General features: G+C 40.4%; 1 protein-coding gene across 1 annotated transcript; it reads left to right on the top strand.

The window, feature by feature from the left end:
- The first annotated feature begins 1957 nt into the window (after window positions 1–1957).
- On the top strand, window positions 1958–14037 carry cmpk (cytidylate kinase). Its single transcript, XM_036597063.1, has 6 exons — window positions 1958–2195; window positions 7124–7270; window positions 10042–10194; window positions 10397–10473; window positions 11663–11759; window positions 12970–14037. Exons 1-6 carry the CDS (start codon window positions 2052–2054, stop codon window positions 13009–13011), a joined length of 660 nt encoding a protein of 219 aa, XP_036452956.1. The 5' UTR covers window positions 1958–2051; the 3' UTR covers window positions 13012–14037.
- The last annotated feature ends 1681 nt before the right edge of the window (window positions 14038–15718 follow it).

Below are 15718 nucleotides of genomic sequence, written 5' to 3'. Positions count from 1 at the left end.
TTCATAAAACAACTATAATAATAATAAATATGTATCAAGTTAATCAAAACCTGAAAATAATAAAGCAATAGTCACAGTCTTAAAACTTAAAGGAGAATTTTATTGAAAAATTCTGTATAATTCAGTCGTTGAGATGTAAACAAAGTCATTCAGAGTGGTTTGATGAGGAGTGGTTTGTTGTAGAGAAACTTAGATTTCTTTAGAACAGAGCGTTTCACACCAAACCACTCTGAATGACTTTGTTTACGTGTGAACCGTTTAATTATACAGAAACTTTGAAAAATCTATTAATTTCCACTTTAAAGCTTAAATAATTATGCAAAGATTTTGGAAAATTTGGTGGAATTGCCCTTTAGTTGGATAACAAGGTTTCGTAGTGAATGAGCATTTGGTCTAATGCTTAGTCACAATAATGCACAACTGTTCATTTCTGGTTGTGGCGGATGGTGTTTCTGCTACAAGCTATTATATCACTGGCTTTTCTTATTTTTAAAATAAAAATAATGAAATTTAAAACAATAAAAACTCCCTGAAAACGGGAAATGATTAAAAAATAAAAGCTATATAAAAACACAAAAGTATAACCTTGAACTCAACTCAGCTCAAGGACTCAGAATCAGGCTGGTGGGCGTGGCTTAATTCAAGAAAAACACGCCCCTGTTCATTCATTGGTCCCACAGGTGAACAGGCGGCGCCTCCCGCCCTTAGTCATATTCTCATAGCCCCGCCTCTTGCGCTGGGATTGGCTAGATGAGTGTGACGTCGCCGTCGTTTCTGTGAGTTCACTGTGTTCTACAGTTGCTGCGGTGATGCGAACAACTCCTCCACTGTCCAATCAGCGGACCGCTCCTGAGTACGAGCTACTAGCCAATCGTAGTGCAGGACTCTGACCTCTAATTTGTATACTCTTTCTCCCGCTTTTGTCTGCCGTTGCCGGGACAACACGGCGATCGGCGTACTGTTTGGCTGTGTCCGAATATATGAATGAAACGTTCTTTCCTATCTGCTTCACTCGCTTTCGCCTGATCTGTAATCCATGGCTTCAGCAGAGATGGCTAACATGGTTTATCCATACGGCTACAAGATCGAAGCAAGACAACCAAATAGGAAAGGAGGAGGGCTCATTCAACTATTGGGACGCAGCCTTTGTGAACTGGCCAATCAGAGCGCAGGAGGGCGGGGCTTGTCGGAATAAATACACATTTTGTTCACGATGCTGCTTAAAATCGCGTTCTTGTCAGGAAAATATAAACAGAGAATTGAAAAGAAATCTGAAATCTTTCAATTAAAAGAGGAAATCCACCAATTTTTTTTAATTGATATTTATTTTTACTAAACGTTTAAAGTGTAAACAAAGCCATTCAGAGCGGTTTGATGTGAAAAGGTTCAGATTTACTTCCACAACACAAATATAGCCATTTTATTTACTATCCACAACCACCAGTGAACCTACAGGAGCCTTCTGAGTTTATATATGCAATGTTGAAGATGGCAAAATGGTGGAAATATACGTTTTCATTGAGGACTATCGCCGTGCATGTACCCCTCCGCTATGAATGAACTAAAACAAAGGAATTAAAATACATTTAAAGTCAAAACTGTATCACAAAACTGTCGTCTCAGACATCAGATAACGTATCCCTAACCACTGCGTGTAGTAACTTTCTGTGAATTTAGAGGTGGATGTCTGGTCCCTGTCACCGCCACTGTGAACAGTTCTGACTCGGCAAGTTTCACTAAAACAGAGCAAGCCACTTTGAACGGCTTTTACGCGTTAACCACTGAATTATACAGAAATTTTGAAAACTTGGTGGAGTTCCCCTTTGAAAAGGACGTCAGCGGGAGGCACAGCAGTGTACACGGCTCCGGAGGAAGGCAGCGAGGCGGGGTTTTGTGCCCGCTCTGCTCGCTGATTGGCTGCAGGCTTGTGCACGGCTCTGGTGCAGCGGAAGGAGAATCGGCTAGGCGGCACTTCCTCGCCACGCAGCTCCCTCCCGGTAGTCTGGTGTTCTCACTCGGTCGCTAGGTCGGTCGGTCTCCCGTGCCGGTGTATGATTGTCGGCCTGCTCCGCAGCTCGTGTGTGAAAGTCTCGAGCGCCGTGCGTGGGATGGCGCTCGCCATGAAGCCGCAGGTGGTGTTCGTGCTGGGCGGCCCGGGCGCGGGCAAAGGCACTCAGTGCACCCGGATAGTGCAGGTAAAGAGGGCGATTCTCTGATTTAGCGCCCAAAAATCGCTGTGCTGGACAATAATGAGGCTATAAGAGGCAGCAGGGCTGACCCGACAGAGGAGGTTGAGGTCCGCTTTCTGAATCTCCACCTTCTTGTTCGAATTTCCCCGTTCCACCTTAAATGGTGCATCAGTTACAGTCTGGCGCCTAACCGCCGCACCATTTAAGGTGGAACGGGAAAATTCACCCAGAAAGCCTTCCGTACTTCCGTATAGCCTCCTGCCAAACATACCTTTTATTATTTATAAGTAATGTTTTATGTTTTTATTCCGTTCATTATCCATTCTTAAAGGGATAGTCCTTTATGCAAATGTCCTTTATGCAAATAATCGATGCTAATTAGAGCCCAGTAGTGTCCAGTCATGTTAAGTTGTGCAGCTGTTTATTTACTTATATTTATATGGCTCTACTTTTTAGTTCATTCTCTATAATGAGCTTATATCTGTACACTCTTAAGGGTTCTTCGGTAAAGAGAATGGCTCTATTTAGAACCATATATAGAACCTTTTTGAAAATAGTTCTATAAGGCACCAAAAAGAGTTCTTCTGTTATTGTGATATCAAGCTTGTAAACAATATAAGAACGCTTTTTGGTGCTGTGGAGAACCATTTTCAACAAAAAGGTTCCATATGGAACCACGTACAAGATGTTCTGCATCAATCCGAAGAACAGTTTCACTATGCAGAGAACCATTTAAGCATGCAAATGGTTCTTTGCCTGTTCATGGCTCTTTATAGAACCACTGTCTTAACTAAAGAACTCTTAAAGAACATTTTTTTTGTAAGATTTTATAGAACCGTTTTCAAGAAGGTTCTGTACAGAACCATATGCAACACAGTCTCCATTAATCAGAAGAACCATTTCACCATGCAAAGAACTGTTTAAGCATGAAATGGGCTTATATAGAACTCATGCTTCTATAGAGAACCCTTGAAGAACTCTCTTTTTCAAGAGTGTATAGAACCATTTTCAAAGTGTCCTACGTAGAACCATATACAACACAGTCTCCATTATTCTGAAGAACTATTTCACCATGCAAAGAACCACTTTTAAACATGCAAATGGTTCTAAATAGAACCCATGGTTCTAAATAGGACCATTGCCTTTACTAAAGAACCCTTGAAGAACCGTCTTTTTTAAGTATGTAGGCCAGTCGGTGCTGTCAGTGATTATCGCTCTTTGCTGTATTGAGGTTTTCCGTCTCTGCTCTGCTTTAGAGTCTGATAATTAGCAGCTTTACGGTTCTGCAAGCCTCAAAATCACCAGTATTGAAGGAACATCTTGTGAAATGACGGAACATCGACTCCAGTCATTATCAGATGAAATGAAGGCTGTGGCGAAAACGAAAATGCATGATGACGAAAAAACGTCACTCATTTTAGCCGGTGCGTCATTAAAGGGCTCATATCATAGAAGAACCACGTTTTCCTCACTTCTTTACAACAAGAGTTGGATGTAGCGTGTAGACGGGGTTAAAGCAGAGAACTTGTAGGGAGGAGAATTACCACTCTCCGGGTTTCTCAAACGCTAGAGGGCGCTCCTGAGCGAGTCCAAAATGAATGGGTTGATATGGAGTGTTTGAGCAAAATCATAGTTTATAAATGATTAAACATTTTTAGTGTAAAAGAATAAAATCTGAACACAGAGCAGCATAAAACATTTTAACACTGCTGTTGTATTATTAAGAGCTTTTAAACTCGAGTTACAGGATTTTAAAACGGCGCCTCATGTACGTCCATGACGTCAGTCCAGAACGGCCAATGAGCTGCTCCGCTCGCCAATCAATCAGCACTCTTTAGCAGTAGAGCCCGCCTCCTGCTGCCCAAAACCTGTTTGCGGTAGAATAAAGGAAACATGCAGGTGAGTTTTCTTTGTTTATTTAATGAAACTCATCCTTCTACTGTCTAAAATTAAAGGAAAGTTCTGGTCAAGTGATTAGAAACAATTTTAACTTTTAGTTTTAGCCGTTGAGCTCCATTTACTCCCATTCATTTAGGACTCGCTCGCGGGCGCCCTCTGCTGTTTAGCAGGCCTGTTTTTGATATAAGGGGGGGAAAGGAAGAGGCCAGGTTCCTCATAAACCAGCTCTGGTTGAAGATTCCCCAGTCTGTACAGCCCGTATATGAAAACAAAGCAAAAGCAGCCCATTTAGAAGTTGCTGTTTTTGTGATGTCACAAAAACCAACTCATTTACGTAATTCCACCTATACAGCAGTTAAGCTGTTGAAGTTACAAAGAGTGTTTCATCCTGGACTGCTTTTTGAATGAGGCACGGTACAGAGCAACCAATCAGAACACAGCTCATTTACATATATCCATCTTAAAGGGCACATATCCTACATTCTGCTTGTATTTTATTTTTCTCCGTCTGACCATTTTCCAACCCTTTTTTCGTCCCTTAGGATTAAACAGGCTGTTTTTGTTACTGTGCCTTTAAGATTGATGTATGTAAATGAGCTCTGTTCTGATTGGCTGCGCTGTATTGCGCTTCAGAAAAGCAGCCCGGGCTGAGGCACTCCTTATAACTTCAGTGTGAGTGGGCGGAGCCTGCTGAATAGGCTGCTGTATGTAAATGTGTTGGCTTTTATGACATCACGAAAACAATGAATGTAAACTGCAGCTTATTTTCCATATATGGACTGTATGGAGGGAATGATGTGTTTTGAAACTTTAACAGCGTTTATATAATACATCAAACTTTTATTTACTAAAAAATACAAATAAAAAGGAAAATCCAGTTTTCAGTGATATGAGCCCTTTAAAGGTACAGTAACACAAACAGCCTGTTCAGTTCTAAGGCATAAAGAAATGTTTAATGGTAAAATTATGGCTTTTGTTGGTGCTCAAAAGTGTCACAAGTGGACCTCGGGGGAAAATAACATAGAAGAAAAGTGCGGGATACGGGCCCTTTAAGCCCGCCAGATGACATGGCAGGCCTATGTATGCAGCGGCATACAGCTGTGGGCAGCTGAGCCTGCCTATGCTTATAAAGCGCTATTCATACATCCTGGTGATGCCTGTTTAAACATCCCCACCCTCCCTGTATCCGCGTTCCCCTTTAGCCTCCTGCGCCTGGAGTTCAGCTTACTCATCGTTAAGCAATAGCGTGATGTGTGGACGTGGGTGAAAAGTCCATTTTGGTCATAACACCCTGTACGTCTGTCTGGCAGCAGGTCGCTTTGCCTATTTACTGAGATCATCTCATTCCTGCTGTATGGTCTTAAAGGGGAAATCCACTGACTTTTCAAAATTACAAAAATTTGCTGTGAAATGGTTCAGATTTCTTTACAGTGGTGGTGATAGGAACCAGGGGTCGCCATGACTACAACACAAATATAGCCAGTTTATTTACTATCCAGAACCACCAGTGAACCCACACGAGTCTTCTGAGCTTTTATATGGAATGTTAATGATGGTAAAATCTAAAAATAAACTGAAAAGTTTTCTTTGCGGACTATTTTGCCAAAACCTTCTCAAAGCTGCCTTAAAGCAGTGTTTGAGGCATCAGGCAGTGAATTCATAACCATTTCATGTAATAACTTTCAAGGGAGCTTTTAGAGGTGGACGTCTGGTTCCTATCACCACCACTGTGAACAGTTCTGACTCGGTTAGTTTCTCCAGAATGGAGCATTTCACACCAATCCACTCTGAATGACTTTCCATCTTAGATGTAGTATTATTATTAATATTATTATTATTATTATTATTATTATTCAGATTTTTTTTAAATTGGTTGAGTTCCCCTTTAATGTTCAGTAGTTTGGGGTGTGGATGGACTCCGTTCAGATTAACTCCACGTTTACTCCTTTTCCCCTTTCTTTCAGTAAAGCCACACAGTTGGCCTGTGTTTTGTGGTGCTGCCAAGTGGTGGCACAGTTAGTCAGACGTGGAATGAAATAACACTCCGACCCACTGGGTGGGTTAGAAAGCGAGTTTGGTTCCCTCAAAACTAGAACAACAACCAGATCCACTCCTGTATCTCTGCTTCTCTCTCTTATGTAAGTGCCGTCTGTCCTTAACAATAGCTTACACACCCAGAATAACCAGTTTAACCAGTAACTGCTGGACGTTGAAGGTGTGGAGAACCCTTTATTAAACAGGAATTCTACCAAATTGCTGCATAATTAAATTGTGAAGACATAAAGCCGTTCAGAGTGGCTTGATGTGAAGTGCTTCATCTTAGAGAGTCAGAACTGTTCACAGTGGTGGTGATAGGAACCAGACGTCCGCCTCTAAAAGCTCCCTCACAGAAAGTTACTACATGAAATGGTTATGGGAGGGATTGTTTTTCATACATTATATACATTATATATTAAAGGGCAGGCAACCAGGCAATACGACATCATGAGGATGTATTCACAGTACATGATAAACAACACATTGAAAGTACTATAATTTCTTTTATTCTACATTTTCCATACTGCTCACTATTACAGGAGCAATTATAATAAGCTATTAGAGCAAAACCTTAGACCACTACGTCACATAGGAGCCTCATCTGAATCTCCTTTAATGATGCATGCAGTTACAGCAAGCACTGTCCACTCTATTAGACACTCCTACCTTGTCGGTCCACCTTGTAGATGTAAAGTCAGAGACGATAGCTCATCTGCTGCAGCACAGTTTGTGTTGGTCATCCTCTAGTCCTTCATCAGTGGTCACAGGACGCTGCTGGCTGGATATTTCTGGTTGGTGGACTGTTCTCAGTCCAGCAGCGACTCTGAGGTGTTTAAGAACTCCAGCAGCACTGCTGTGTCTGTTGGTGTATTGTGACACACTTCAGTATTGACCATTATTACCTGTAATAGTGCAGAAGACTTATGCAGAGTCCTGTATTTTTGAGCGCCCTAGTGTGTCCCGCAGTGTCCAGTGCTAACGTCCCCTTCCTGTGTCAGAATTTTGGGTACACCCACCTGTCTGCCGGGGACCTGCTGAGAGAGGAGCGCAACCGCACAGGCTCTGAGTTCGGCCAGCTCATCGACAGCTACATCAAAGAGGGCAAGATCGTTCCCGTGGAGATCACCATCAACCTGCTGAGGAAGGTACGAGTACCAGGGAATGATTAGTGCGTCATTTGATGTGATTTGATTGTTGTTTATTATTTTTTATTATTTTTGTTCAGAACATAGATATAGATATACAAACATTGGTATATATGTGCTGTTAAAGTGGAACTCCATTGATTTTTCAAATTTTCTGCATAGTTAAATGGTTAAGATGTAAACAGAGTCGTTCAGAGTGGTTTGGTGTGAAACGCTCTGTTCTAGAGAAACTTACCGAGTCAGAATTATTCACAGTGGTGGTGATAGAAACCAGACGTCCACCTCTAAAAGCTCCCTCACAAAAAGTTATTACATGAAATGGTTATGAATTCACTGCCTGATGCCTGAGACGCTGCTTTACAGTAGATTTGTGGAAAAAAGGGTTAGTCTAAAACTTTATTTCAATCCATTCATAGTGGAAGGACACAAGAGGGGTGTTCTAAGGCTGAATAATCCACAAAAACAACTTGTTTTTTCAGATTTATCACTATTTTACCATCGTCAACATTCCATATAAACTCAGTAGACTCGTGTAGGTTCACTGGTGGTTTTGGATAGTAAATAAAATGTCTATTTTTGTGTTGTAGTCATGGTGACCCGTGACATTAACTCTGACCAACAGCAGTACGGAAGTGTATTGCGCTGGCCTGCCTCTTCTGTCATTTGGCCTCATTCAGAAAAATTGGCCTAGAACTCACCCGGAATATAGATGCTGAACAGAGAGTGAATAAAAGCTGTATGTGATCAGATTTACACACAGCAGTTTAGTTCCACTCACACTGCAGTTATACGGAATGTTATTTTACACACATTAATCAGCTTTGCTACACATTTTCTTAAGCAGTTCGATCCGCTAAAATACTTTGCTGGGTCTCCCGGTTGACGACCCCTGAATAGGCAGTTCTCTAGCCCTTTAATTCTCTTAAAGGGGAATTCCACCCATTTATAAAAGAAATCTGCATAATTTAGTCATTGAGGTGTAAACAAAGTCATTCAGAGTGGTTTGATGTGAAATGCTTCGTTGTAGAGAAAGACAGACTGTGATGTCTTTACAGTGGTGGTGATGGGAACCAGGGGTCACCATGACTACAACACAAATATAGACATTTTATTTACTATCCAGAACCACCAGTGAACGTACATGAGTCTTCTGAGCTTTTATATTATTGTGTTTATATTGTTAGTGTTTATATATATATATATATATATATATATATATATATAGCTTTTGTATTGTGTTTGCAATGTTGATGGTGGTAAAATAGTGATAGGTCTGGAAAAATAAGTTTTCTATGGAGACTGTTTTGCCTCACAATCCTGCATGTACCCCTCCATGGTAAATGTATTTAATAAATCCGTGTTTTGGACTCAAAACTACTGTAAGACAGTGTTTCAGACATCAGGCACTGCATTCATAACCATTTCACGTAACAACATTCTATGCGAGAGCTTTTAGAGGTGGACGTCTGGGGAAGTTTCTCTAGATTGGAGCATTTCACAACCATAATAATGTTCATTTGTTTACATCTTACTCATTTTATTATGAAGAAACCAGTGGAATTCCCTTTAATATATCTTGGTGTGTTGGACGGTGGAGCTGTAAGTGTCCCTGAGTGTCTTATTTCAGTTTTGCTGCCACAAGAGTCAAAAGCAGTAAGACGCCATCAGCATGCAAGGTCTGTTCAAGGACATGGTGCAGCTGTCAAAGCAGATTAAACCTGATGCACCCTTCCATGGATGGGGTGTTCCACAGCTCGCTGTAAAGCAGCTCTAAATACGCTGGAGCTTCAGTATTCAGTCAGAACTGTCCACCTGAACAGTCCTTGTTTGGAGATCTTCTTGAGTGTTTTGTAACGTCTCACTCTGTTCCTCGTCCTTCTACTGTAAATTTTATTTCTTAATTGTACCTTTGATCCTTGCGAGACGACATCTAGCAAAGTATTACTCTTATCAAGGTGTTATGATGCTTATCTCTGAAATGCTATTGGACTTCAGTGACGTATGACACTATGGCATCTGTATCAGGTCGTTTACTTTAGACGTGTTTGTTTTCCTCTTGGCTGTAGGCATTTGCAGTTCACATACAGTGCCAATCAAAAGTCTGGACACGCCTACCTTTGATGGGAGGGGTCATTTTTATTGTTTTCGACATTTTATAATATGAATGAAGGAATCAAAACTGAATAGTAACACACAGGGGTCACTACAGTCAGAAAATTCAAACGTTTTCCACTTAGCCCAGATGTTGTCGATCAGCCAAGACATGCTTAGTGTCTAGAAGTCAGTAGTCACCCAAATCTTTTCTGTAAATATGTCTCCAAAACGTCTCTCAAACCGCATCCTGGTCTTCATGAAGGTCGTGACTGGTTTAGGACACAGTGTGACGTAGAGTGAGCTACAGCAAAACACTTCACTGTGTAGCCAAACGCAGCGATCAGCCTTTTTAAACAGCAGATGTGCCGAATTCTGTCTGAATTCTATACACATTGCGAGAGATGTAATGAGGATGTATTTGCGGAAAGATTTGGGTGACTATTGACTTTTTAGCAACTTAATCTTCATAAAAAATCATGAAATATAAAATGTGGCCCGTGCAAAGGTGTTTTCTGTTTTTGTTCATTTTTAATTTTTCTATTTATGTAATTTTTTTCCAATACACTTTTGTGTACGACTGTAGCGCTGCAGTTTTATATAGAGACATATTTCTCGTTTCTCCTGGTTGTTTTTCCTGGGATGTTGATTGTTTTTTCTTATCGTTTTCTATCCTCTAGGCCATGGAACAGACCATGAAGGCCGATGAGAACAAGTACCGCTTCCTTATCGACGGCTTCCCCCGAAACCAGGACAACCTGCAAGGCTGGGTGAAAGTCATGGACGGCAAAGCAGACGTCAAGTTCGTCCTATTTTTTGACTGCAGTAATGAAGTGAGATGTTTTCTGGATTTTTTTTGTATTTATCTGTTTATTTACTGCTTTACTTTTTTATTATGGCTTAAATATGTAATTACAATTCTGAGTTTTTTATTTAAATGATAAAATTAGATTAGAGAGCGTCTGCTGTTTGTTTATTGGTGTTTCGGGGTTTTGGGTCCGTGTTTCATCTGCACTGTTGTTATTTTTGTTCCAGGTTTGCATCGACAGGTGTTTGGAGCGAGGGAAAAGCAGCGGCCGCACAGACGACAACAGAGAGAGTCTGGAGAAAAGGTCCATCCCATACAACTGTTTACTGCATCAGCTTGGTTTAAAAGAATGAAGTAGCAAAAAATCAGATGTACAGTTTTCCCCATTACACCCAATTACAGTCGATCAGCCAAGACATGTTTGGTGTCTGAAGTTTGCTTGTTTAGATTTGCACTGGAGACACAAACGTCGTACTGTTAGTACACATGGAGAAACATTGAGGCTCCAGCTTCACTGATACACAGTTTACTTTAGTCCATGTTTATAGATAAGTGTTCTATACTGTTTTGTGTCTGCGCTGTGATCCGGTGTCGACCAGAGGAGGATGGGTTCCCCTTTTGAGTCTGGTTCCTCTTGAGGTTTCTTCCTCCTGTTGAGGGAGTTTTTCCTTGCCACTGTCTCCAAGTCTTGCTCACTGGGGGACCCGGATTCTCTGTAAAGCTGCTTTGTGACAACATCTGTTGTAAAAGGCGCTATATAAATAAATTTGACTTGACTTATACAGTGTCAGAAACCACATAATCAAGTCTATTACAGTCTGAACAACTCAACACAGTTTCAAGCAAGTGTGTGATGATTTCACATGCAGTTAGCACAATGCTGCTTGTGTGGCTGGACTGATATATCGGTGCAGCGATAATATCAGAGGTTTTTTAAAATTGGCACCAGTGAGATTCAAACTCATGATCATCTGATTATTATCAGAACTTTAGACAGTTATACAAACTATACAGTGCATCCTAACCTAACGTTTGGCATGAAAATAACAACACAAAAAAGCTTTTTATCTTACTAATGAAAAATAATGTGATAAACAGAAACCAAAAGCTCAAAACACTCCAGGGCTTTTTATTTGAGTTTAAGAAATGTGATAATTGAGAACTGATAAACTTGTCAGTCAGTAATGCGCTGTTAAAAAAACGTAAAACTATTGCCGTATAAAATCAAAATATAAAGATAAAATTATATCAGCCAATATCGGTTATTGTATTTAGTAATGAGTATCAGTATTGTATTGTTAGGTAAATTAACCTCGTAACTCCAGTGCAAAACTAAAGAAGCAAACTTTAGACACTAAACATGTCTTGGCTGATGTAATACATTTGAGCCAAGAGGTATTTTTGGATAAATTTTAGATTTTTTTGTGCAAACTATCACATTAAGGTCAAAACTGCTGAATATGGATTTTAATCCATGTTTGTTTCATTCACAGGCTCCAGACATACCTGCAGTCCACTCGACCCATCATAGATCAGTATGAGAAGCAGGGTAAAGTGCGCACCGTTGACGCCTCACGCTCCGTAGATGAAGTGAGTTTGCCGCACAAAACTGAGCCACGTGCAGACATCAAAACTGAAACAACACATGGAATCACTCTGTTCAGAAATAACTGATTTCTGCTAAATAGAGCTATTTAGACACCTACCAGCGTTAGTGAGGACACGCATTCTACTAATTACTTTTAATGAGCCGCACACAGTAATTAGGATGATGTAATAACTGTGATTGAACATTTTCCAACTACATATTTATTATAGTGGTAAGTGAAAACATTTTGTCATGGAAATGAATTCTTAATTAACAAATTTCCCGTTCCACCTTAAATGGTGGAATTTAAGGTGGAACAGGAAAATTCGTACAAGAAGCTGGCGAATATCTGACTTCAGCTTCATATCACTGAAGAATCAGGGGTGGGTGATAATAAATAATTGCCCCCCTCTCTGAAGGCATATGATGCCCTAAATGTAACTAAAGCCCAGCAGTGAGGAGCTGAACTTTACCCTCCTCTGCTGTCACTGCAGACTGGCAGGGTCGCCTACAGAGTAGCGCTAGTAGCTGTTAATGAAGTGATGCTCTTTTTATTTGAGGGTCCCATTTCAGAGGGAAGATTTCAACCACTACCCTGTAACTCAGTAACAAGGGGCAAAGTGACACTCGAAACAAGGGGTACATTTGGGGTGCATTTGTCCTGGAGACAAATTTCAGCCAATGAAGATTAAGCGATTATATCAAACGCTTTCAGTGAAGTGTCTCCACACTTTTGACTGATATTTTGTATGTCAGTATATTTTTATAAAACCTGGTCTCTCCAAAATGGGAACTGGACAGGAGAAGGAAAAAACCTTCGTAACTTTAAATGGAATTTAATGGGTAATTTTGTAATTTTGGAGCATCTCTGTTGGTCCATTCTTCATGAAATTTGAATGTAATGTAAATGTCAGGTGGCGTTTTTTAAGGAACACTGTGTAAGTCGAGTTTTTCAGATCATGTCATGCGTCTTTACTTATGAACGTCACACAGACAGACTCAAAAAGAAGGTCAGAAGCACTGATGATACAAATTGCTCCTCTGCATGTTGCATGCAGTTACACATTTCCACCAGAGAGGTCTCCAAATCCCCAAATCTTACATAGTGATGCTTTAAATTAAAAAATAAATGAATAAAAAACGACAATATATTAGGACTGGGCTGCCATGCGTCCTCTCCCTCTAATTTTCTCTCTTTCGTGTCTTTTGCAGGTCTTTGCTGACGTGAAGAAAATCCTCGACAAAGAGGGCTAGAGCTCCTGAACTCTCCACTGCCATCAGCCCTAAATGTTCTTTTTATTGATGTCAGCAACACTATGCTTCATTATTTACATGTTTATCTTTTTACTCATTTCAATGTATTTTTTTTCTCGTTTGTCTGAGAGTGAATGCGTGTGTGTGTGGCGTATGGGTGTGTGTGCGAGTGAGCATCCATTCTTTGCTTTATAATATGCTGGAGAGGAACAAAACTGATGGGAATAGAGCAGTAGAGTCCTGTTTAAAGGCAGTTTTCTTTGGGAATGGTATGGTAGCTGCTGCTCTTTTAGTTTTTATAACATTATGGTGATCAAACAGGGACATGTAGAATCAGGAATATGTTTGTCATTTGTAGGAAGGTATGCTGTTATTATTAACCATGTCTAATGGCCAGAGCAGCAATCTGAGGGGGCCAAGCACCGACTGTAGAAAGCTACTGCACCCAAATGGCACCTATACAGTGTCCATAGGATATGTGAAAGCAGTGCATGAACAGTGTTTCATAGCTGCAGCTGTAGATGTGTAGTCCATCTGTTGTGCAGTTTTGTATTTTCTTGCTTTAATGCAACTGATATGGTTCAAAAAGGACTTTATCGATAGCAAAACACAAAATTGTGATTGTGGGCTACACGGCTAGAGCTGGGAAAACACTGGGAAACGCCGTAAGTTTGCAGCCTTTTGTCATTTTTAAATTAAGTCAAGTAAAACCAGGCTACCTATATGATAGCTATGTGTAGGACCTCATGTTTTAATGGTATCTAAATGCTTCTGGTCCGTGTTAAGTTCCAGCCATATCTCCACCCACACAGCAAGCTTTAAGATGGGGACTTATGGGTTACCAGTGTTAACATCTGTGGGATCATCTGTGAGTTGTCCTTGTCACATTGGGCCAGAGATGCAGTGGTCGGTGTCCACACAGCAGTACAAAGCACTCTAAAAGCTAGATAATGGAATATCAGTGTCACCCACTCTAAAGAAATAAACGTCCATCTGAAAAAATACAATAAAAAACAATGTCTCCTACTTTTGTAAATCATTTTGTACTATTACACTGGCCACTTTATCAGAAACACCTACTTTGTTTCCTCATATTGGCCACTTTATTAGAAACACCTACCTTGTGCTTCCACTCACTGGCCACTATATCAGCAACACTGGCCTTGTACTTCCACTCACTGGCCACTATATCAGAAACACCTACATTGTACTTCCACTCACTGGCCACTTTATTAGAAACACCTACCTTGTGCTTCCACTCACTGGCCACTTTATTAGAAACACCTACCTTGTACTTCCACTCACTGGCCACTATATCAGAAGCACCAGCCTTGTGCTTCCACTCACTGGCCACTTTATTAGAAACACCTACCTTGTGCTTCCACTCACTGGCCACTTTATTAGAAACACCTACCTTGTGTTTCCTCTTATTGGCCACTTTATTAGAAACACATACCTTATGTTTCCACTCACTGGCCACTATATTAGAAACATCTACCTTGTGTTTCCTCTGATTGGCCACTTTATCAGAAACACCTACCTTGTACTTTCACTCACTGGCCACTTTGCTGGAACCACATACCTTGTACTTCTACTAACTGGCCACTTTATTAGAAACACCTACATTATAGCTCCACTATATAGGTTTACAGTTATAGGTTGTAGCTCATGATATCAGCAATACAGATATGATGATGTAATAGTTTCATCCTGTGCAGCTTGTAAAACTGGATGTTCCTTGACAAGGTTAATGTCCGTGTCAGGCACACTCATATGTACATGGAATGGGGAAAAGCACTGCACAGTGGTTTTAAGCTGGTGGCTTTAAATCTCTTCTACAGTGCACCCATTGTACAGCTACATGGCTTTCTGAGTGCCGCGTCAGTTCACATGTTGTTTAGCTCAGGAAACAGAACATGCCATTGTGTCTCAGTCTTATTTCTGAACAAATATTCTAATGCTCTGGAGTAAAGGAACAGCACTGTAGACCAATGCAACATTTTGGAAAACCCTCTTTAGGCACGTTGTATTTTGTGGTGGTTGTTGCTAATCTGACATAACTGTAAACTACCTAAATAGTTAAAGGGCTCATATCATGGAAAAACAAATGTTCCTCACTTTTCTGAAATAAGAGTTTGATGTAGTATGTAAACATTTAAACCTACAGTTTGCTCCCCAGTCCATGCAGTCTGTATATGAAAAAGCCATAAAGCGCCACGAAATAGGCAGTTTTGAATTCACTGTTTTTGTGATGTCACTAAAAACAACTCATCTGCATGTATCTGCCTTTTCAGCCTACAGCACTTCAGCCCCGTCCACTCACGCTGATGTTATAATGAGTGTTTCAGCTCGGACTGCTTTTTGAATCAAATACATTATAGGGCAGCCTATCAGAACAGAGCTCATTTACATACATCAGTATTAAAGACACAGTAACAGCAGCCTGTTTAAGGCAGAAATAGAGGTCAGAAAATAGTCATGTATAAATGACAGTGGTGGACAGTAACTAAGTAAATGTAATTCGTTGCTGTACTTAAGGAGTTTTTTGCGTATCTTTACCTAAGTATTTCCATTTTGGGTGACTTTTTACTTTCACTCCACTACATTTCAAAGTCAAATATCTTACTTTTTACTCCACTACATTTTGCGAAATCTGTCGTTCCTTTTGTGTATTTTGAGTATTTTCACCTAAAATGATTTAATGAAG

The sequence above is a fragment of the Colossoma macropomum genome, unplaced genomic scaffold, assembly GCF_904425465.1.
Source record: "Colossoma macropomum unplaced genomic scaffold, Colossoma_macropomum, whole genome shotgun sequence".
Classification (NCBI taxonomy): Eukaryota; Metazoa; Chordata; class Actinopteri; order Characiformes; family Serrasalmidae; genus Colossoma; species Colossoma macropomum.
The sequence above is the reverse complement of the archived record's forward strand: the minus strand, read 5'-3'. Positions and strand labels throughout refer to the sequence as shown.